General features: G+C 39.9%; 1 protein-coding gene and 1 long non-coding RNA gene across 3 annotated transcripts; both read right to left on the bottom strand.

Moving 5' to 3' along the window:
- Positions 1-1562: 1562 nt before the first annotated feature.
- Positions 1563-15883, bottom strand: zdhhc7 (zDHHC palmitoyltransferase 7). 2 transcript variants are annotated; one of them, XM_079666176.1, is made up of 8 exons: positions 15727-15883; positions 14427-14525; positions 8851-9195; positions 8064-8188; positions 7278-7374; positions 6670-6751; positions 5508-5638; positions 1563-4698 (listed from the first exon to the last, which is right to left on the bottom strand). In XM_079666176.1, exons 3-8 carry the CDS (start codon positions 9193-9195, stop codon positions 4495-4497), a joined length of 984 nt encoding a protein of 327 aa, XP_079522302.1. In that variant the 5' UTR covers positions 14427-14525; positions 15727-15883; the 3' UTR covers positions 1563-4494. The 2 variants fall into 2 exon arrangements, with proteins under 2 accessions (XP_079522302.1, XP_079522303.1); XM_079666177.1 differs by having other exon boundaries at positions 1563-4677.
- Positions 15884-17951: 2068 nt separating this feature from the next.
- LOC307030270 lies at positions 17952-21732 on the bottom strand. Its single transcript, XR_013805600.1, has 2 exons — positions 21356-21732; positions 17952-20505 (listed from the first exon to the last, which is right to left on the bottom strand). It is a non-coding gene; the product is annotated as an uncharacterized lncRNA (long non-coding RNA).
- Between the last annotated feature and the right edge of the window lie 2391 nt (positions 21733-24123).

Genomic DNA, 24123 nt, shown 5'->3' with positions numbered 1-24123 from the left:
TTTATGATTGTACTATGTTTTATATCATTATTTAATTTAATTTAAATGTTATTATTTAAATATTTTATTTATGATGATGTATACATATATATATGTTAAATTCATTTTTAATATATATCAATTCTATATAAATTCAAATAAATTCTATATAAATTCAATTTATTAATATTATGATTATTTTAGTTATTATTGTTTTATCTGATTATCGTATCCCTCGTTTTTATATTTTTATTTATTTATTTGTTGTATTTTTACTTGTGACTTCTTTATTGTCATTATAATTTGTTTATGAAATTATTTCATTTTTGTTATTATTATTGTTCTTACATTTTGTATTTTATTATTATTTTTTGTTATAATTTTAATTACATTGTCAAATATCTTTCTACCTTTTCCCATTTTTTACACGACAAATACAAACGTTTAACGAGAGTTTGCGAACATCTTTTTACATCTGTTCAGAAAACACAAGGCTACCAGGAGTCAGGTTTGTTTAATGTCCTTTAGAAGCAATGGAAATAAGCCTCGGTACCTTTCCAACTTTACCATACTTCAGGTTTTTTCCCATTTAAAACAAAACTCCATTCAAAAAACACAACGGTTATCTCGATTGGGACACTCCGGCTATGATTTCATCATTTCTGAACATCCCATAATTCGGCTGTGGCTGTGAGGAAGAGCTGTTGTCTTTGAGTCAGAAAGTGGTGGTTCAATCCCAGCCATGCAGTTTTCATGTTGATTTATCCTAGTGTGTATTGTGCTGTTTGTTAAATGTGTGCGTGATCTCACTGCTATAGTGGAGAAGAGCTTCAAAATCAAAAATCTCAAACCTGTTAGAAATCCCATTCCTTACACTCCTGCTACTGAGTTTTAGGTAGTCGCAAAACCTTTAATTGCAACACCATTTTTGACGCTAATGAACATTAATATCTGGCTCTTGAGGGCTCTGGAGTGAAGTGTACTTATTAGGCTAAATCTATCAATCAATGTCAATCAAAGTTTATTTATTTAGCCCAATATCACAAATTGTACTTTTGTCTCAGGGGGCTTTAAGGTTTATACAGAAAATCAATACGCCGGACATTCCCGGTGCTGTAAGCTTTTGAGATATTTATTGAAGAGAGAAGACGAGTCACTGTGTTTCTCCTTGCACTGTGTAACACTTGACACAAAGCTTCCAAATAAAAGTTGGGACTGGTCAGAGGAAGTGAATTAAAATATGATAGCAACTCAAAGATATTGTTAAAGACACGTGCAGTTGTTGAAACGTTCAGATCAGTTGAAAGTGCATTTGTTATAAATGTTGTCATATCCACAGAATACAAGGCTACCAAGCAAAACAACATTAACAACATATATTTCCATTTCTTTCTTCTTTTCTCCGTGTGTTTATTTATTTCCACACTTATTTCATTTTTTTTTCAAATGGATTCATTCTTGTATTTTTGTATCCCTGTATTTACGTGTTACTTATGTCATATCCTGTCCTCTATACCTGGCTGCTAGTTGTGTGCATACAAGAGACATCCAACTGACAGTGAAAGACAATCAAAATCTATAGCTTTAATTTAATCAAGTTTATTATGTAAAAGAATGACATTAAAGATATAAGACATTAAAGAGTATGACACATTAATAAAAAAAACATTCCATCTATATATTGTTAATAATAACTTTTATACTCCGTTTATAAAGCTGAAGGACATTTGTTCTTGAGGCTACCTTCTCCTAGGAGAGTAGGAAACACCATTTTTATCAACTGGCAATTTGAATGATAATTAAGTGAACGAACATCATGTTAAGAATATTCAATCAAAATCACACAATGTTCACATTTTCTGCGTAAATCTCCTGCAAACAAGAGTAAGTAAAACCCTTATCAGTTTTACATGTTTGTACATTGTCAAACAACCCCTCTCTACATGATTGTACTTCAATGAGTCAAACAGCAGGAGGCTAAGAAAAAACACTTAACAGAATTGAAGAAGTCTTGATTGATTGATTGTAAAACTACATTCCCTGTAACGTGACACCCATTTAAGATTCTATAATTACAGCATCTGAGTTGAGCCATGAAACAGGACCATCATACTTTGATCAACCAAGCGTACCCACATTTAACCAGTCAACATCAAATAATCATACACAGTCAACACAATCCATCATTAGCACTGATGTTCTGCTACTTCCTACACATATCATTACAAGTTTAACAGTGTGTTAGTCTAGCCTCTGTTACCTCAAGTCCTGCTTCAGAGATTTTATTATATTCCAATGTCCTGTGTTTTGTTGTATAATGCTCTAGTCCTCTTATGGATGTCGTTTTTGCCATCGATACCTGCAACTATTTGTAAAAACAGCTGTTGTTTGATTACACTCTGCGTCTAGCAAACTAAACAGCATGACTTTTCAGTTTTACATGTGCATATTTACGCATATGCTGTGTGTTAGGCTGAACTTATCTTCCTTTATTTTGCACCTCATAAATGATGCAATGTGTTTAGCATGTCAGGGTACGGGACTTACTGAATGAACCATGCTGAATATAGAAAAAGTAGGATATGAATAGGATAGTGATATTACCCCAACATTGAATGAGAATGAGAAGCCATCGTTAATAACACCCCCTGATATGATTCAGCTTCAGTGCTGTGTCCCATCCCACATCATTCACCACAGATATCATCATTTAGTGTAAACAGTTGAGTTCCTTCTCCTGCCAACCACAGATCAGAACAAACAGCAGGGTTTTGTCCAACACGACATCAAAAAAATGAGACTTTGAGAATCTATATGTGACAACTAAACACCAGCCAATCAAACGGGAGCCTGAAGTCGAGATACAAAAAAAAGACACATTCACCCAGTGCAAACAGACCCATTGATAATGCAGAATACAAATCGGACACAAGTTGTCACAAAAATAAAAACACTTTCATGACTATGGCAATACTGATGAAAGCTTTCAAAGACAAACTCACATTACTGTATGGTTTTAAAGCCATGGATAAGGGTTCTAATACAACTGGGGAAATATCTGCTACTCGATGTACAGGCCTGGTATTTCTGGAGTGTAGTAGGAAAGGCCTTGCAAGCATCTGCTGAGCTCGGCCAGACTTTGTTCAGTGTTAAAGCTCGTATAATGAGCCTGGTGCCTCAGACTCGTTCAGCAAAAGCAGCTCCTTTCTAACACGGCTGACTGAACAAAGGAGCTTGGCTCTGCAGATCGGAGTGAACTCACAAAGAGCCAGAGGAGGTTGTGCTAGTGATTTAGGTTCTCCTTCTCTAAACGTCGGAACGCTCATTGGCAAAGCAGCATGCAACGCCACGTTTTCTGTAACTTGCATCCGTCTCGATGGTGCGTCAGGGTTTTACTGCTATGAAGTATTTTTACTTTACAAAGAAGTAGCTTTCAGAGTTCAGAGACAATGATGTATTAGCAAAACAATTAAAACGTCATAACTTTCAGTCTTTTCAGCAGCCAACGTGGTTCAAACTGAATCACATCTTTATAAAAACACAGGCAGGCATTGCAGTGATCTGGGGGGGGGGGGGGGGGGAGAGTGTGTTCACTGGCAGTTAACAAAAGTTGGATTTTTGTCCGAAAGCAGATTCAGATTGTCATTGTAATTAACACAAGATGGGTTCGCTGTACTGAAATGGAAAAATGAAATGGACAATTATTTTTGTCTACTGGCATGAGTAACCTAAAGAAACAACAATTCCTGTCCAATGAATAAAAAACGAGACAGAGGATGAACGGACAGGAAAGGCCATTCAGTCTTGAATAAGAATGAGGCTTGTGTTTAGAGTAGCCTGTTCATTGAGTTGAAGAGAGTGAAAGTCTCATTTCCTGGCTGAGATGCTGACTGATTGAGCTGTTTTACATGCAAATCAAGGCAGCACAGTTCAATTGCTGATGTCCACTGTGCTCCACATCGAGTTTCTCTCATGTCTGTGCATGTCCTTGACAGTGATTTCTTCGTCTGGGTCCAATAGAAGGGTTTCAAGCATTTCCCCATTGATATCCACTTGTCTGCGTCCAGTGATGATGAAAGATATGTTGCTGATTCAAACACTTGTCTTGAATCTTATGTGCGCTGCAAAGAAAAAAAGCTGCTGAAGTTGTGTACTGAGGATGCATGAGTTGAGTTCACCTTGGATATCTCACAAGGAATACAAGACTCACTTGAGGTACATACTGCATGCTAAACCTAAAAAGAGAAACGAAAAAAGAAACAATATTCCAGTCGTTCAGAACACTCGTGCATACCCGAGGAGTTGGGTACACATCAGCATTAGAGTGCTAATACACACTTTCAGTCATGGTTAGTGATTGACTGTGGTCCCACTGGAGGAGCAGCGTGTCTCCCTGTCACCCACAAAACACAGCCTCCGGGAGCAGAGGTCCATCCTGTCCACGGCTAAGGAAGGCAATCAAGAAATCTTGCTTTAAAGAGGGTCTTGGTGTTAGTGAGCTGCATCAGTCTGCTCTCAGACGGAGAACTCAGCCCCCCCGCGGCGGCCGTAAGTTAGCAGCAAGAGGCGCCTCAGACGCAGGCCTGTGAAAGGGTTGCACCACAGCAGGGAGGGCGACCCCCCGAACACGGCTCGCATCCCGTCCCATCTCATGCGGCGCTCCCACGTGGGCTTCTCATTTTTAAGACGTTCAATCTCCTGCAAGACATGCAAACGCCTCTGTGAATAAAAGATTCCTCATTAAGTTTTCTGTTAGAATTCTAACAAACACAACCGTATTAGCATTGGGAGAAAAGCTGAAAGAAAACCGTAGGGTGTACAGCAGGAGTGTCCAAACTTTCTTTTACCGAGGGCCACATACAGAAAAATATACGAAGGGCTGGGCCACTCCCTAGAGGGGAGGTGTATTGCCCCTTAAGTTCAGTTATAAGTTGAACAAATCTGTCCAATGTCGGTCGATTATTCTTGATACTTGAAAATGCTGTAAGAAAAAAACAGCTCCCAGCTCTCCAGAGGGTTTACTTTATTTTGTTAGCAGCTCATTCCTTAAAACAGAAGCTTCAGATTGCTTATCATAAGAGGACATATGAAGGGTATATTTCAAGCTTGTTATATAAATAAGTCATTGGGCTTTTTTCTTATCAACTTAGATTTGCTAGAAAATGTTTCCAACTTTAATTGGCTGAATATATTTGAAAATTGGGCATAACAATACATGAATACTACTGTGTCATATGTTTGAACATATATATTTAAGAAGTACAACATAAGACAAGCAGAAATGTATTACACTTAAGTCGTTGTACTTTTGCTGAGGGCCGATTCAAAATTGTCCGCGGGCCGCATTTGGCCCCCGGGCCGTAGTTTGGACACCCCTGGTATACATGCTTATTCAATAATAAAACTGGTAACATAGTTGATGAGACTAAAGGTATTTATCCAGAGCTCTGTTTTAATCTATTTCTAAAACAACTTCATTGGACAGTGACCCTAAGGGGGAAAAGCCTATGAGAGCTGATGAAACTGACCGTCTCGTCGTTGCAGATGGAGTGGAGCTGCGTTCCAAACATCACAGCTGTAAAAGTGAGGAAGAGGATTGCTTCGAGGCAGAGGAAGATCAGCAGGAGCACAGACGCTCCCGGTGAGAAGGCGCTGCACTCTGGTCACAGGAGAAGAGGAGGGAGATAAGGGGATTTGATATTGAAGAACTGAAATGTCAAGTGAAAATCTGACTAAATAAAAATGCTAATATAGGACTGGATGTGCATACAGCATCTCCAATGTATCCTCCTAAAAAAATGCTACTGGACTAACAAGATGGAAAAGTGAATCCATACAAAAAAACTGAACTGAATCTCTCAGGGTATATGCAGGAATCCTGAAGTCAAATGGAATTCCTTTCAAGACCTTTATAAGACCCTTTCCGTACATTTTAAGACCTCATCGCCACTTTGACTTTTAACCGGTTACCTTGGCGACACACTTTACCTCAAATTGACTATACACAGTATTGATGGTCCTTCCTCCTTATCTTCCAACCATTTGGACGCAAACTTGCATTTCCCCATAACGATGTTGTTTAACAACCGGCGTAAACGGACCTTCGCGCGCTATCAAGCAGTGAGCGTGCGATGTCCTGTTCAGATGACGTCCAATCCAACGGGATGCCATAAATAAACTACAGAATCACACTACACACCTACGCCATGATTACATTCAGGCAGACTGTAGAATACAACCTCTTTGGACCATTTATATACTTATTGAAAACAAGCTACAAAATGTAATACCTTGGAGAATGCCCTTTAATACTTTTTAATAGCCTTCATTTTCGCTAAATTGATTTATCAACTTTTAATACTTTTTAAGACCCCGCGGACCCCCTGGTTCAAATCAGTTGAAAATATGTTCTTGCTTAGTCAGAGTCTCATCTTGTACAGGGCAGCAGAGGTTGGAGTATAAGGAAAGAAATACGGTCATCATTTTCAGGTGAATTCCTACAGAGACCCTCAAGGGAGCAGGAAAAGATCCATGCAGCAGAGCAGCTGTCCTCCACTCTGCTCTGTCTCTGTCTCTGTCTCTGAAGTACCCCAGTCTCTTGTATGACTCATCTGACTCATCTCTGTGACTTCCTGTGCTTGTCCTTCTGACTAAAACACATGTCAACGTCGACACAAAGAGGCAGCTTACCGTTCCACTGGACTTTAATACAGGTGAAGAAGTGCATACCACTGAGCCCCAGGGCATGGGCAGAAATCAATGATATGTACATCTGCAGGAATCAGAAGAGAGGCAGGGACATAATGAACAAGTGACAGAGAGAAGAGAAAAAATAAGAAGTTATTCTCAGTTTGGGTTTAGAGATGCCGTGTTAATGTTAGTTAGCTATATTCACATTTAATAAAATATATTGGCATGCAGTTAAAACGTGTTGTGCTGAGTTTCTTGAGTTTTTCATCTGTAAGGAGAGCAAACTAAACATTTCATCCGTACTGCTAAACCATACATGACAGCTTTATATTCCTTTCATTAAAAGAATCCAGTCAGCATATAAAGCCATATCAAAAGAGCTGATGTTGAGTCATGAATGGCTATCAGTGTGCGTTTCATGTCGGCCTGCTGTGCTCTACATTACTGAGAACCTTAACAGGATGGGACTAATGAACAAAAGACAGGTAATTACACTTGGTGTCAAGGCGACTGATGACTTGTGTATTCAGTTATTATAAGTGAACAAAAGGAATCAACATATCCATAAACTCTGCATCTGTTATCCTTAGTTTTCTCTGTGTACTTACAGTGAAAAGTACAAAGAATCTTTGATTCTTTTCTCCCACGCAGTTATTGACCCAGGGACAGTGGTGATCCATCTTCCGGATACATCTTTTACAAATACTGCCGGCAGGGGAGAGAAGATGTTAATGGATGAAACATTGATTCTGCAAAAGTACTCAACTATAGTCAGTGTTTCCCATACATTGATTCATTTGTAAAAAAAAAAATATTTGAAAAAAAATGTCTTTACATTTTTATTTATTTTTTGGATAGTGAGGTGGGCTGGTGATCGGAAAGTTGCGAGTTCAAATCCCGCCTGGAACACCACATCTAGTGTGCCCTTGAGCAAGGCACTTAGCCCTCAGTTACTCCAGGGAGAATGTCCCTGTAGTTGGTCATTGTAAGTGGCTTTGGAATAAGGCGTCTGCTAAATGCCTGAATGGTAAATGATATTGTTGGGAGAATAAACCCCACGGATCCTCAACTCTGGTGAGTCTCACTCATTAGCAACGCAACACAGAGCAACAAGAACGTTATCTGCTACAGTAGCCATGAACTTGCATGTATTTTCTTATTTGAGGGGGGGGGGGGGGGGGGGGGTGGATGCGTGTGCCGCCCGAATAGGTTAAGGGGACTTTGGCTTTTCTTGCCGGGGGGGGTTCCCCCACAAATAGAATCAAATTCTGTGAGAAAACACTGATGCTGTTTACACAAAAATGTGCACATACAGATGTTTTAAAAAGAATAATTTGGATGCTAACAGCTGGTGCAAATGACCCAACTGGTTTCTGTGTATCCATTAGACTGACCTGCAGTGGTGTGCCCTCTCAGGCTTGATGCTGCAACACTTTGGGCACTTGTAGATGACCTCTCCAGGCTTCAGCTGCAAGCTCTCCATGTACTCTTTGGTCGCGTTGCCCTTAGGAACGGCGCCCTAAGGTGGGGGAAGACAGACAAAGACAAATGCTCTCAGTTACAAACGTCCAAATAAATGAATTGTACCATTATGTCTCAGAGAAGTCAAGCTGTGTCTTTGTGCTTGAAGCAATTTAACAATTGTTTTTAGGATGTTGAAAAATAGCGTTTATATATAGACTGCATTCAGAACATTAATATAGCATTAAAGAACCTGTTATCTGGATCAACGGCATCATTACAGAAGGGTAAACAAAAATATCATAGGCTCAATATAACACAACAAGATTTTAAAGCAGCTGTCCACGGAACTAACTAAATCAGTACATTTTTACGAGGAACATTTATCTGCAAAGGTTCTCATTGTTATGACCCTTAAATAATAATAAAACAAGAAAATCATTTACAGAAGTGATAGAAATTCAAACACTAGGTTTATTGTCCTTTTATTTTCTGGGAACATGTGGTTAAAATCCTTTAATACTCTTCTTAAATTAATGTATTTGATTGGAAAGTCTTGAGGAGCTCCAAATGTATTTATTGTCTTATTTTTTAAATGTTGACTATGTTTCTACCCCTTTTGGACGCTTTTCAAACCCTGTCTTCCTCCTCTCTCCCTCCCCACTTTCTTCCATCTACCTCTTCAACCGTACCCACTCTTGATTCCCTTCACTTCCTTACCGGGTCGGACAACATGGTGCGCAGATGTGAGGCCAAAGCGAGCACAGCCAGGGAGTTGAAGGTGGCCCCGTTCAGCAGCGAGTACCAGAAGTTCTTGCTGGGCAGCAACATGACAAAGTTCACCACAAACTCAGCGTACAGCACCAGGAACCAGGTGATGCCGGCACACACCATCCCACAGCTGTCCTGGATGAACCACAGTGTGCGGGCCCCCCCGGCGTGGCCAGCATTGGGACCCCCGACTATCACCCCCGCTGCCAGGCTCCCTGCCTCCACATCTGCTCCTGCCGACAGCAGCGGGTGGTGCTGCTCCAGGTCCCTCAGCCGGTGGTTTGAAGACTGCATCTGGAGGGGAGGGGAAATAAATGAGGCAGAACTCAATTCAATGCTACTGTCTTCCCACAATAAGAACATAAAAAAGACAGCACATACACAGCAGTTATTTCCATAATAGGCCTACACACTGTTCTTCGCAACTATTGGCTTAAAATACGGAAATGGCAAGCAGCTCTTTGTATAGAAAGCTATTGAAGCTATGAAACATGACCAAAAGAAGGGGAACTGAAAAAGACTGATATGAATACATAAAGTTCCACTTAAATAAAAGATACAAGGATGGGCGCTTTATTAAAGAGGCCATTTAGAAACCCTCAATATTATTGTAAACAAGTCTTAAAGTAAATAACATTTATCAAGTGTATCTGTGTATATTTTCTCCTTGGGTTATCACTTGAGCAAAGGTCACAACGTTTTCAATGTCATCTGAAAACATCACATTAGAACCCTGATTTGAGTTTTCTGTTGTATGGCAGTCAGACCAGGAACTGACAGCTTGCGTAAACCAAAGACAGACAAACACTTTCACTTTCATTGAACAGTTCAGATAGCAGGGCAAAGGTCTTAACTCTTCATGCTCAGGGCCGCATGAGTCATTGGAGTTTCTCTTCTGTTTTAATGTCAAGGTCACAAGAGAGTGCTGGTCTCTGCCTGAGAGGCTATGTCCGTAGCTTTAAGATAAATCAATAGCCGACCTGATCCCTTCTGGAAACTGATCCTGCAGCTGAGCAACATGTGAGGAATACAGGCTAATAATAATCCTAAATGACCCCCTGCTGGCATGCTTCACTGTGACTCACTGAGACAAACAAAACAAAGAATCCAAAGCAGCACATTAACATACTCCGTATTCTGCAATGTTAGGTTTCTTTGGTGTTAAAGACATTGCAAGTTAAGCTACAGTTAGATTCACTTGAACTTAGATGACAAATGTCTAACTGTCCTTGCACAAATAATCAGAGTGTAGATACTACGTAATCAAAGTATTTGATTAACTCTTGTTTTCAGAATTTAGGACAGAGTTTAGTGTTGAAATCCAAGTTTTCAAATATTTTTCTCCAACACAATAAAATGTGAGAGGCTACTGATAACACAAGTGAAGTAAAAGAGTGTAACTGCATAGCGTTTGCTGCATAATCATTGGGGAAAAAGGGTGTTGTTAAATACATAATGTGTTGACATGGCAGTGAGATTCCTTTGAAAATTGTAATAGTCTGTCATATTTTAAAAAATGATAAACGGTGTGTAATATAAACTCACTATGCACGTGTTGTGCTTTTATGACACTGTCTTTGACACAAATCCAGACATTTCTATACAACCTCTTCATTCCTGAAATAAAAGTCAGAGACAAAGCTGAAATAACAAGCTTACACTGAGTTATGTTTTAACAGAAACATTACCTCATGCATCGGTCATTATTTAGCCACACTATGGACTCCAGTTGTTCGGTAGAAGTGTGTATTGCATGATCTGTTACTCTAGCTGACTGTGATGTAATGCTTTGAAGCAACTAACTGCTTCCTTCTCTTAAACAGTTGAATCAAATTAGACATGTCCAGTGATATGGGTGGTGCAGCGCTAAGCTTTCAGTTCAGCTGACCAGCCAACAGGAAGCATTTGAAACACCACACTGCTGTGCGTTTCTGCTTGCTTCTTAAACTTTCCATGTCAGTGGGTGTCAGCCAAATTGCTTGCGAAATGGAAAATGAACGTGAGGGACATTATGGTTTGAAAAAGCTGAAATCAAACCCCAACAAAGATGTCTTCCTGGCAGCCAGAACAACAGAGATCCAGCAAGGAGTCCAGTTCATGGACATTGATTGAGAGGAAGTACAATGTGTGTGTCTCCTGCTAGAGGCTATTCAATGATTTGTTATGCATTAAGACCGGAAAGATAGTGAGAGGCTGGTTAAGCTGGTGTAATTGGGTCGGTTAAAGACTTGTCTGGTGTCAGGCCAATAGTGTTCTCCAAGAAAATGTAATAGTAAGTGATTTTAAATCTCTAATGCTGACTTTTAAACGGATTACCCGAGGCTATGCTGCTCTAACGCTATGTGGCGTATACTTTAAATGTCAATATCTGACATGGAAACACACATTTAGAAAAAGACACACATTCTATCAGCTTCTGAGTTTATACTATTGTGTGAATGCGTCTGTGTAATAAAGATGTAACACAGGACTTACACTTATATGCCTAACAAGTTATCTAGGGGTCAAGCATCTAGTGAGCGGAGAATAAGGACTGACATGTTTTATTGTTTAATTCCAACATGACAGAGACATCACTTGAAAAGGTTGACATATGAAGCTCAGCGCAAGTTCAACCAGGAAGACCTTCTTTTACTCAATCATTTACTATTTCCATGTTACTACTCTCTCTCTCTCCTCTCAATAAGTGATCGGGGGCGTCACTCCCTAGCTTAACCAATCACTTTGCTCTATTCTCACAAGCCTATCATAGGGCTCCGCTAAACCTTTTAAATCTGCTCTCCCCTCTGACAGCTGTCATTTCAGGTGACTCGACGCAACCCTCCTCCACCCCTTTTCACCTCCCGTCCCTCTGAGGGTCAAGCCTAGCCCCCCCTCTTCAGACCGAACCCAACTATCCATTCACAGAGCTCTCAAGTCTCACGCATTTGCCGGCATTTGAGACACACGCATTTCACTCCATTCACACACCACACCTTGTATTTCTCACGCAGAGATTTCTTTCCAGGGTACCGCCCACCAGACTAGGCTTGTGTGAGACGCGTGCACTCCACTAGCACCCCCCCCGTTGACATTCGCGATACAGAGGGCTTCATACTCCACTATCTCACTCTGAACTCTGTTCAAAAATTGAGAGCCCTGCATTCACCACCACCAGTGTGTAGACCCCGGGGGGTTTCATCGGATCGGTTCTCCCCTCCCGAATGATACTCCTGCAAAACGGGGCCTAATCGCCGAAACTCCATTACATTCATTTTGGCGTATTCCTGGCAATAAATATATATTCTTACATCAAAACCGTCTCTCCTGATTGAACTAATATCGTGAAAAAACATGTTTTAAAGTGTTGTGTTATTGGCTTTGTGTGCTTCAGTAGACGACAACATTTGGAAAGGATAGCAGAGAAGTTTCCTTTCTAGCTAAAATAATACCCTTTTAGAGATTGACTGCTCAATATGCTGCTTTTAAAAAACTCACAAAAATGTCAGTGGGGATTGAGGTTAGTACAATGAAATACACAATAAGCTTTTGGGTGTACCATATCAAAAAAACTGTAAGAGGATTATCTTTGATGCAACTTTAACTCATGATAATTGTTTTTTCTTCTGGACCCCCACAGTCCATCCACATGTATGCCACTCGTTATTATGGGGCAACATACATCGTTCCCCCACCCACATATTTTGATCTTCCTCATTAGTACAAACAGAGTTATACCTCAACATCATTTCATCCAACTCCCAGCTGACTACAGGTGTTATTAGTCAGAGAGTAATTTAAAAACACCAGTGTGGGTGTGTGCACTGCAGTGGCCTTTAATTATAGCTGTTATGAAAGAACGAAAATAATGGATCAATGGCATTAGACTAAATGTGTGAACCTCACCATAAGACTTTTTTTTAATGATTGTGAAATATAAACAGTATGTGTGAAAATGTCCTTAGTAAAATAACAGAAGCAGATTTGTTCTCTTTGTGCATAATGAAAGACAAGAGAGGTCTCAGGCTGATTCCAGCAGGTTTAATATCTTGGTGTTTGCTTTTAAAAGCCTGATATTTTTCTATTCTTTGTTTATTTGTTTACTTTGGCTGTGCTTGCAGTTGAAAATACCAGAGCAATCCCCATGTATTCACTGTAAACACATCATTTTGTTAGCAAGTAGTCTTGAGAATGAGAGTGGACAAAACAAACAGCCGTCACAGTTTGAATGAGTGAATGCTTGCAGCACTAAATGATGCCACCGCAGCAGAACTGCCTTACAGAAAAAGAGACTTTCCTGCATCAAAGACATGAAGGCTGGCAACCAGGCTTTTGGAAATCAATATAGCACTAATTCAAATGATTGAGACTTCTGTTATTAAGAGCATCACCCAGTGAATACATTGACATCACAAAAATGACATGTATCAGGATCTGCGAAAATTGTATTGACTGATTCATCTGGCTGGATTTAATCAGAGCAGTGTGTCAAGATGACAGGATATGAAACAAAAAACGTTTTTGTAGGTTGGGAAATATTGGAAACAAGGGGCTGAGCTAGCTTACATTAAAACAAATGACCATATAGGCTGGGGAAAAATGCTCCACATCTAGCAATACCAGCAGATACCAACATGTCTACTTACCCTTACCCACAGTCTGTGAAACCTAACTATAAAAACTGTAAAATGTCAAGAAATATTACTGGTCAGAATTCAATGTACTTGTAAAAGTGCCTGCCAAAGGATGCCTCTTTCATTGCTTTGACAAGTCTATTTAATAACTAAAAGCGTTGTGTACCATTAATCATCAGCAGCGTGCTGTTTTACAACGGGGAAAAATAACATCATATCATTTTTAACAGACTTATTGGCTAATTTAAGGCGTTTTGACTTCCTGTGGTCAATCAATGGAAGAGAGGTCCATTAAAGCCACAGCAGCTGGCTGTCCAGCTAACTGCCCCTCCCACTCAGAGGGAACCACAGAAGAGCCCCTGGTCTCTGTCTCGCCCCTCTCATTATCTCTCTTTTCTTCTCTATCTGACAAACACAACCAGCAGGAGCCTCAGTGTCATTCGGCTCACCCTGTCGCGGAGTCATCACACACTTAGTCTTTTCAAGGGCTGGCTCTATGTAAATGACAATGGGATGAAACAGCAGCCCAAAATATTCCTGAATGAAAGAGGATTTGATTTGCTAAGTGAGTTTATGTATCACTGTCGCATTTTGAAATTGCAGAACAGCTTTATGGCCAACCTACTGTCAATTCTACTGAAAACAGTGACAAAGAAAAACTAAAGGAAGAATGAAACAAGCCAGGTGGCAAATTACTTATCAAGTGAATGCACTCTGGTACCTACAGTTCAGTCATTGTCTACTACTCAGTAGTAAGCCAAAATAAGGAAAGCCACCGTTCCAGCTTTTGCATAAGAGATAAACAGACATGAAATTCAACATGAGTTGCTTTGCTCTGTTTGCCCTTGTTGAACATTCTGCTCTATGAAATGAAAGACGTACAAATTGATAACATTCATGTGGGTAACTTACCTTTTATGTTCTCTCCTCACAAGAACATGATTTATTGTTCACCTCCTGGACCAGCATTCAGGATAATGTACATATGAAGCCTGGCATGGAGGCTGACACCTGGAAAATGGCCCACAAACACACACAAAATGGGTTTAATGTTGGAATCAAAACATATACATACACAAAACCCCCAGTCTGTTAGTTTGTTATACACCAAGCTAAAGCTGTTAATAACACTTGCTAATGGTATGACTTTTGTTAGAGTGTAGACCAAACCTTAAAAACACCTTTCAATGAAATGGAGGTAGTTGAATTAACACTTCTTTCCAACAGCTTCAACTGAAATGTTTATAATATAGTCTTCACGTAGTCGGTTGTATTACACTGCATTATGTTATGAATGGCATGATTATGACTTATAACTGGCAACTGAATATAAAAACATTTACAGTTACCACACCTTGCCACAGTTTTTAAGTGTTCCCTTTTTAATCCCAGGGAACACACTCATCGTTATGGCTATTCATAGCAATGTAGTGACACTGCAAGCATTTAATGCTAATATTCTGTTGACTGATCACAGATCTGTACATGTATCCTGTTCTGTCTTTTGACCACCAAACCACAGTGGTTATACTGAGATACTGACATAACTGCTATTGACCGAGAACCACTTTCAATAAAATGCTGTTTTTTCGTAAACACTATGTGAGTCTCCCTCCTTCCTGATGCCAAACCAGCCGGATGGTCGATACTGAAAACTCGAAGACATGCATTGAAGCCTCTGTTCAGTTACTTCACTCAAATATAAGAGACAGCATTATATTTATAGATATTTAATTGAGGTGGAGGAAACTCTATATTATACACTGCCCATCCTCAAATCCAGTGAAATAATAGGCTACTGTGAGTTAACCATACATTTCTGCTGCAATGATAACTGTAAAGGTCGTGACTGAAACTGAACACTATTCAACACACACACACACACACACACACACACACACACACACACACACACACACACACACACACACACACACACACACACACACACACACACACACACACACACACACACACACACACACACACACACACACACACACACACACACACACACACACACACACACACACACACACACACACACACACACACACACACACACAGCTTGCTAGCCTGACACTTCTCATGCATTGTAAATCTGGCTTGCTAAATAGCGACATACAGAGGCTAGCACCGCTAGCATGCTAACGCAGAATACGACCGAGGAGTGCCCGTGCAGAGCCTCCCGAGTGACAGCTGAACTACATACCTTAATACTGTTAATTTATGATGGTGGTAACGCCGTCTCAATACATATTGAAGTCCCGTTTGAGATAAAGTGCCGTTTTAAAGCCGCTGTGCCCGCAGCAGCAGCAACATATCGCTCTAACAACGGGCTGACTGACAGTCAGTGACCGGTGACCAGTAATGACGCTGCTTCCGGGGTTCGCCTCGGGTTTTTCCGTTAACGTTCGTGAATGTCCGGAAAAATTGTGTTTGCTTGAAAAGCGTCACCTGGTGGATTGTGAGAGACTACTACTACAAATCTGCGATAATTGCAGTTCTCCTCTAGTGGGTGCTACTGTCTGAATACAATGAAACCCCTCTTCCAAGTAAACTTTGAGAAACAATACTCAACGTATTTAAAACAGAAGTAAAAGTTAAAACTATCATGAAGGAAGTAACAAAAACCAGCAGACTCAGGTAGAGTGTTCTGACTCCTGAGCTCTCCTTCACAACGTCATACCATTAATCTGTTTGCATCTCAAATATGTACTATCTATTATTACAATAATTAGTATTATATTTCACTGTACAGCGTTTTATTTGACCCCATCTTATTATATTTTACTTGCATATAGTCAACTTCTCCTGCATTACTTGCACATTAGTCTTGCAAAATTATCTTGAACTATTTGATTTCTAATTGCACTTTTTGTATTTTTATTTTATTTTGTTGTATGTCTAATGTTGCATTGTTAAAGGAGCCTGACTTACATTGCTCATTGCATATCTACACTGTAGCTGTGCGCGTATGGCAATACAGCTCTTATTGTAGCTTGTAAAAGTGCAGTTGTTTAATGCTCCTGAGCATGTATGGATGCAAATAAATATACATATTTTATAAAAAAAGATTAGCAAAAGCCTAAACAAATATATTATAAGTTAGTAATTGTCTTAAATTAAAATGGTGTGCCCTTCAAGTTCTTACATTTTCCAATGATTCATTTCAACTTAATTGCATGAGGGGATCATAGCAGTGTTTTTGAAAGTAGATCATAGCTGAAGAAAATGCTGATATTTGTGACTTGCAGTTTAAGTTTTATTTTTCAAATAAGACATTGATTCTCATTTATTTCCATAATTATTACGATCCAACTCTCGAAACCTGAATTGTGGAAACCTTCACAGTGAATGACGTCTGCATTAATTTCTGTCACTGCTAAGATTAATTTGATATTTTTTGCTTAAGCACTTTACTACCTGGATGAGGATAAGCAAGAAAACTAAAATTATAAAAATACTTCACATTTACAATACCCTGCTCTTGACTCTATTGAAAGACTCAAGTCGATGAATCCTTTTGACATTCAGCCATGACCATGAAAATCAGTCAAATACATAAAAACGTTGAGGAAAAAAGAAAACTGTAATGGTCAGGCTGTCTATGAAGCTAAAAACTGTCCTGTGTGGTACACATCTGGTCCATTCAGTGATGTCACAACTTTATTTTGGGATTGACAGCTGAAAAAAACCACTGAGTGATATATTTAGCTTTAACCAGTGGTCAAGTTGTAAAAAAAAGCCAGGGGGGATGGTGGATCTGCATGCCCCCCCCCCCCCGGAGATTAAAAACAAAAACTAACCTGCAATTCAGGGTAGTTGAGTAGACTGGATATATGTTTGGTGCTGACTGCCTTAAGGGCCCTTAATTTGATCTGATGACAGCGCATTTGGTGGGAGACCAACGTTGTACCCTTTTGATTAGTGTTTAAGCACAAAGATAATTATTATATTCTATTACTGTAAAACAACTTGCATGCTATGGATATATTACGTGTCAGATACTCCTGTCATTGATCTTGACCAAGGCACCTCAGAATTAGAGTTGGTCCCATGGCTACCACTGCTCCTACATAGTTAGGGTAAATGCAGAGGACACATTTTCCCACTGGGTGCAAGTGCAAATTCAACTTCAACTTCACACTCACAATACCTATAAATCTACTGGGAATTCATCCATTAAATGTTGAAACAAAACCTCACAAAACATTGAACATGAATCCTCTTTAGTCAAGTCCATTTTAATTCAAGTGCAAGAACATGGATTAAACAAATATACTATTTACAAAATCTGAAAATAATACATATAATATGATATACAAATACAAATAAACAGTTTTATTCAATGGCTACCAACCCAATTCTCCCCTATACTGTAGTATCTCATAGGATCTTCCAAAGAGTTTCATAATCATGTTTTTTAATGACAACTTTCCGGGCTCTTGCTCTCAGATCATTAGCCAAGCTATGACTTTGAAGCCAAGACTTGACATAAACTTCTGGTTTGAACATTTGTAGTGGAGGGCCAACACACTTGATGAAAAGCAAGGCTGACATACTTTTTACCTCTAGCGTGCTTCTAGTTGTGGTTAAAATGTTCATCTGACTGAACCCACGCTCACACTCAGCTGTGGAGATGACCAGTGTGTTCACTGCTTGAAGGAGGGGTTTTAGCTCTTCTGGTGCTTGTGGTGTCATTTCATCAACAGTTTTGAGTTTCACCATATCAACATATTCCCTCATTCCTCTCTGAATTTGTCTGCCATCATCAAGCTTGAAAAAGGAGCAGAGTTCCTGTATTTCCTTTTCGGCATAACGAACACCACACACATCTGGCCAGTTTGATGGCTGCAGCACTTTGACATTGTCAAGAAAGCTCTGGTACTCTTCTTTGCTTCTCTGTTTTCCAGGCAGTGATCCCATTCTTGTCTCAATTTTAGCAGCCAAAGCATGAAAAAAATGTTGGTGGTTTATTTCTCTGCTGTGTCTTAAATTATTTGTTAGTGGCACCCCTTTGAATAGCTTCAACCCGATTGCAGTCTGAGCCACTTCTGCCGCTGGTCCAGGCTGCTCTGCCATGGACTTCAACACACGGACCTGCCGACTGAGTATTGCTACAGCCTTGGGGAGCGTCATGTTTCTGTCTTGAAGAGAGAGAGAGAATTCAGACAACTCTTCTAAAGCATCATACATGATTCCAAGATTGTGCACAAAGGTGACATTAGAAAGGCGATCTATTAAACCACTGAACATGCATTTCTCTGTTGAACTTCTTTTAGGATCAACTGAGGCATTGGAAAAGTGCTTGTGGATTGCAGGGTACTGCTGCCATACAGCTTTAATGGTCCTGTAACTGGATGCCACCCATCTAGTGCTGAGAATTCTCCCTATGTTCAGACACTGTAAAGCAAGTTCCTCACAACATTCAGTGAGCTCACGGCGGTTTTTGGCCGATGCATGATAGAGACTGTACACTTTGTCAAAGAAAAACTGGAAGTCATTCATCCCTAAAGTTTCTTCAACAGCATCTCCAACACTCAGCTCAAGACGGTGGTTCATGCAGTGCCACACCATTACGTTTGGAAACTTTTCTACGATTTTGGTTGCAACACCTGCTTTACTTCCAAGCATTACAGAAGCTCCATCTGATGCAAAGCAAACAAAGCGTTCACTCAGAATAGCTTCAGAGATGCCATGATGTGACAGATTTTTCATTAGAGCTTGATAGATTTCACCTGCATTGGTAGCAGAAAGCTCAACTAGATCCAAGAAGAATGTTAGGGGCTCTTCACTCATCCCTAAGCTCGCTCTAATATAAATGATCAATACTGATTTTTTACTGTCAGTTGTAGCTTCATCTATCATAACAGAAAGTTTTGTTCCACTTTGAAGGACCTTTCCAACTACTCTCTTTCGCATTTCATTTGCTATGTGTTGGCTGATTGTTGCACAGGAATAGTCTGAATGTAAAGTTCTTCCCATGTCTAGTCCATTCAAGACTTGCAGATCAATATCGGACGGTAGATCTGTGAAAGGCCTTCCAGATTTCACAATCTTGTAAACTGTACGAAATACCCTATCAGTAGTTAAGAAGTGATCCCTTTGCATTTCAGAAGTCAATGTTTCCAATGTCTTTTCTTTTGCTTTTTCCATGGTTTTCTCAGCTGCTTGGTGATAGTCTGACATTTTATGCTTGTGTATTTTCTTACGAAGAGACTGCAGCTGTGCTGCTCGGTTTGTACCATAGGCTGTAAGCTTAACGTTGGACCACTCCTCAGCAATATGCAACTGGCTGCTCCCACCTGTACTTGGCCCAACCACTTTCATTTTCTGGCAGGTTAGGCAGCCAAGTTTTTTGCTTTGACATATTAGCCATGGATAATACTTTTTTTTCTCCCTGAACTTGGTAGATGTCCAGCATTCAGGGATATCTTGCTCATTATCTCCCTGGTTATTTTGGTCATAATCATCGACACTATCTCGCCTTGCTTCTGCCTCCTCCTCTCTTCTTTTTTCTACCACAAAAACATAACATCTATGTTAAAACCCCACTTGGTAAGATACATTTCCCCTCTTCGAAAAAGAAAAGTGTCTATTTAGAATGATCAAACCTGTTCCTTCTGCAGCTCTAGGGTCCTCTGCTTCTGCCTCCTCCTCTCTTCTTTTTTCTACCACAAAAACATAAAATCTATGTTAAAACCCCACTTGGTAAGATACATTTCCCCTCTTCGAAAAAGAAAAGTGTCTATTTAGAATTATCAAACCTGTTCCTTCTGCAGCTCTAGGCTCCTCTGCTTCTGCCTCCTCCTCTCTTCTTTTTTCTACCACAAAAACATAAAATCTGTTAAAACCCCCCCTTGGTAGGATTAGCTACATTTCCCCCTCTTCGAAAAAGAAAAGTGTCTATTTAGAAATATCAAACCTGTTCCTTCTCCAGCTCTAGTCTCCTCTGCTCTCCTTCCTGCTTCCTCGCCATGATTATCCTCTATATGAATAAAAACAACGGCATTATGGTTTTGTTAGAATGAGCAGACAGTGAAGTAGGCCTACTGTCAAGTTGTGTTTTTTTTTCATATAAAATAAGAGCGATGACATTCAACCACCAGAAGCCGCTATCACACGATTCGGAGGCATGCATCACATTTAAAGCTTTTTAAGTAATACATTTTGGTCGCTCACAGTGACTAAAGGTGCAATTTTCACACTTAATTTATATTATATGATCTCACTAAAATGAATGGAAAGCTTATCAAACAAAGTGCTTAAATCACTAGTGGATACATGATCATCGAATTGATACACAAAATCAGCCTAAAGATCCTCCAGGAACCTTAATTCAAATGGGTTCTTTCGGAACCAGTTTTCATACTGAAGAATCCCAAACTTGGACTATCTACCATCCTTAACTGAACTTCACCGGCTGTTTCAGGAACCGTCAACGACACCTGTTCTTCTCTGTGTTCTTCTGCCCCTGTCGTCTCTGCTTGTACACTAGCTTGCTCTGCCTCATCCTAAATTACATTTAATTTTTTTCCCCGACTGAACATGTCTAGGCTAGTTAAGTGTGTTGCTTATGCGGTCGCCTAAGCCGTAAAGAGCTGTGGGAAACCCTGCGAGATATTCCATGTGAAAAAGAAATCAAATCTGACATTAACTTTGTGAATATAAGAAAGGTCTAACCTGACGTTGGTTACTATAGCAGCTAGTACTAGCTGCCTGGCGTTAGGCTAGTTAACAAGAAAAAAAACGTAAGCTCCCAAACTATAACTCTGTTGTTATCGCCTCTGTCCAGAGATTACACATTTGGTGACATATCAAAAGTATTCTTGACTTACCTTCAGTGGTACTTTTTGTCCTCTTAAAGCCGAAGTAGTCCCTCAGGTCAAGCTGTCCTTGTCGCTTACTGGCCATGATGCTTGCACAGGCTGCGCTGCTATCGTTGACGCTGACTGACTTGACATCAATTTCGTGATCGTGATATGTGCACGAGCCCCTCGTCAACAGTATTTTAGCGGCTAAAATAATGTGGACGAGGGGCACGTGACGTGCACATATAAAATGTAGAATGTTGAAAATTAAACATTGGCAATATTTCCACATTAATTGATCAAATAACAGGGGATGGGAAGGGGGGATGGCCGTTTCATAAGGGGGATGGTTTTGACCATTTTAATACCTAAGGGGGATGCCATCCCCCCCCATCCCCCCTCAACTCGACTACTGGCTTTAACGGCCCGGGTGTCTTTTGGTCAGCTGCAGAGAGATGTCCCATGTCCCCAGCAGGGAGCAGCAGGTTCTGCTGTCACTGGTCTCCAAAGAGTGAATTATAAAGCCAAGACAAAAGCAGCTTGCTGGGTCCCTACCCAGTGTGTGCGCAGAGAAAGCTCAGGGCTTCTGCCCCGTCCTGTCATGGTTCAGAGCCAATATCAGCTGTCTGTTTTAGAGAGAGGGAGAGAGAAAATACCCTGCAATCCTCTAAAGCAGCTTAAAGGCTGAATGAGGGGACTGAAGCCTTGTCCATTTCCAGAACTGCTTTTCTCAGTCTCTCCATTATGGCTACATGAGCTGCTGACTGACTGCCGAAAGAGCAATGGCTTTATATAAACTTTCTTCTGCATCTTCTTAAAATATCTCCCCATAATAAACAATCCCCAAAACATATCCTACGTGGATGTACCAGGATATGCTTAAGATAGAACATCGATTAAGAACCAGGGTTTTTAGATTTGTACTATTGATGTATTCAGGAATCTTGTATTCGATTAAATAATGAATGCTAAGTGCTCATGTAACAAACCAAATCACCCGCCGGGGGGCCTTGGTTCCCATGTGCATTATTGTTTTGGCACAGCCCCACCCCTTTTCCCCCATGCTCTGTTGACATGCTGGGTTTTGGAGTGAAATGAATTGAAGCAAAGTGGAGTGGAGAGCAGAGTGGTTTGGTGTTTGATGTGACTCTAGCGAGTCCCCTTGATAGTGTGTGTGTGTGTGTTTGTGTTGCTTCAGGATTGAAAGGACGTGGGTCTTTGCTTCCAGAGGGGATGAGAGAGAAAAACTCATTTGGAGAAAAGAGAGAAAGAACTCACAAACAAAATGGGTTTATCACAGAAATCTTTTCAAGTCTTATTTTCAATGTGGTCTGGGAACAAAGCCACAGCTGGGCAGTCTTAGTATTCTTGCTGTCTCCAAGATGTATCAGACAAACAGGATAAGAATGTGTGGGTGTTTAAAGAATGTCTCTTATCTAATCTGACAACCTGGTCTAGTGTTACCTCACACCTCAGAGATGATAATTTAGTTAGTAAAAATGATATAACATGCATGTGTAGTGGAATTTTAAGGTGCAATACGAAAAAGTTAAGAGACTGTTTATCTAACATTATAACTAAAATGTACAAAGGGGAAATCTGGAAAATATTCACACTAAACATCAGTACGTTTCAAGAGAAATACAAAACATTTTCGGATATCATTTTTGTCAATAGTTGGATCTATATGCTTAGATATAACCAGAGAATTAATGTAGCTTAATATGTACTATAAAGACATGAGGGGTTCATTAATCGTCTCGTTTCACTTGCAGCAAGACACAGAAAAAGAAATGAATTGCCATTGAATTCTCATACTTGAACTACTTTTACATCTTCCCTTCCCAACGTTAAATGATATGATATGATAAAAGAGAAAAGCACCAGGCCTAAAGTACAATGTCAGAGTGTGGAGCCCTTTTGAGACTTGAAGGAAAATGTTTTGTTAAAAATAAAAAGACAGAGCATAAAAGTCTTCATGAATTCTTAAATAGAGAGACACCTCAAGAGGGATGGCCTTGGTGTTTTGAATTAAACACAAAGACCTGACTTCACTTTATTTGTGGTAAAAAAGAGAGGGAGAGAGGGAAAGAGAGAAGATTGGCGTAACTGCAGTTTGGTGAAATGTATGATGGGTATTTGAAATCGTAGTATCAGAATCTAGTTAATTGCCAAGGTGTTCAGATACAAGGAATATACGTAGATGTAGGATTGCTATATGAAGGTATTTACAATAATAAATGGAATACTATATATGGCTATAATTAGAAGAGAAATATGCGTTGAATAGATTTCACACGGATGGGTGATGTGTGAATTTATTATGTTCATTTTAACAGTGAGTCACACAATTATTTATATCTGTGAATATGTAACCAGTTTTACATAATCCTTGTTGTTTAATTTATACCATTTCTTACATTTTTATTTTTACTATCCGTGAAGTTGTTCTATTCTGTATTTCAAGCTAACTGCTGTTGCTGCATTTCCAAACACAGATTAGCTTATCGATTGTGTCTACTCTCTAAATGTAAATTCCTAGCAGTATATTAACCTACTAATTCATATTCCACACAGCCGACGACGCTCTGTTGATGCCATCTGTCTATGCTGGAGATATCCAAGAAACATGTATGCATGCAAATGCTCCTTGAGACAGAAACACATGACATAAATAAAAGACTGACAGTAAATCAGAGCAAAAGTATCAGAGTCTTGACCGTTGGGAGTGTTGTCCACATGAGGAGAGACACGGACCGTGTTGGAATTACTTCTAACCTGGCAGAGGCTTATCT

This window comes from Notothenia rossii (assembly GCF_949606895.1).
Source record: "Notothenia rossii genome assembly, chromosome: 2".
Classification (NCBI taxonomy): domain Eukaryota; kingdom Metazoa; phylum Chordata; class Actinopteri; order Perciformes; family Nototheniidae; genus Notothenia; species Notothenia rossii.
Note: the sequence above shows the minus strand (reverse complement) of the source record. Positions and strands in the feature narration are given on the sequence as shown.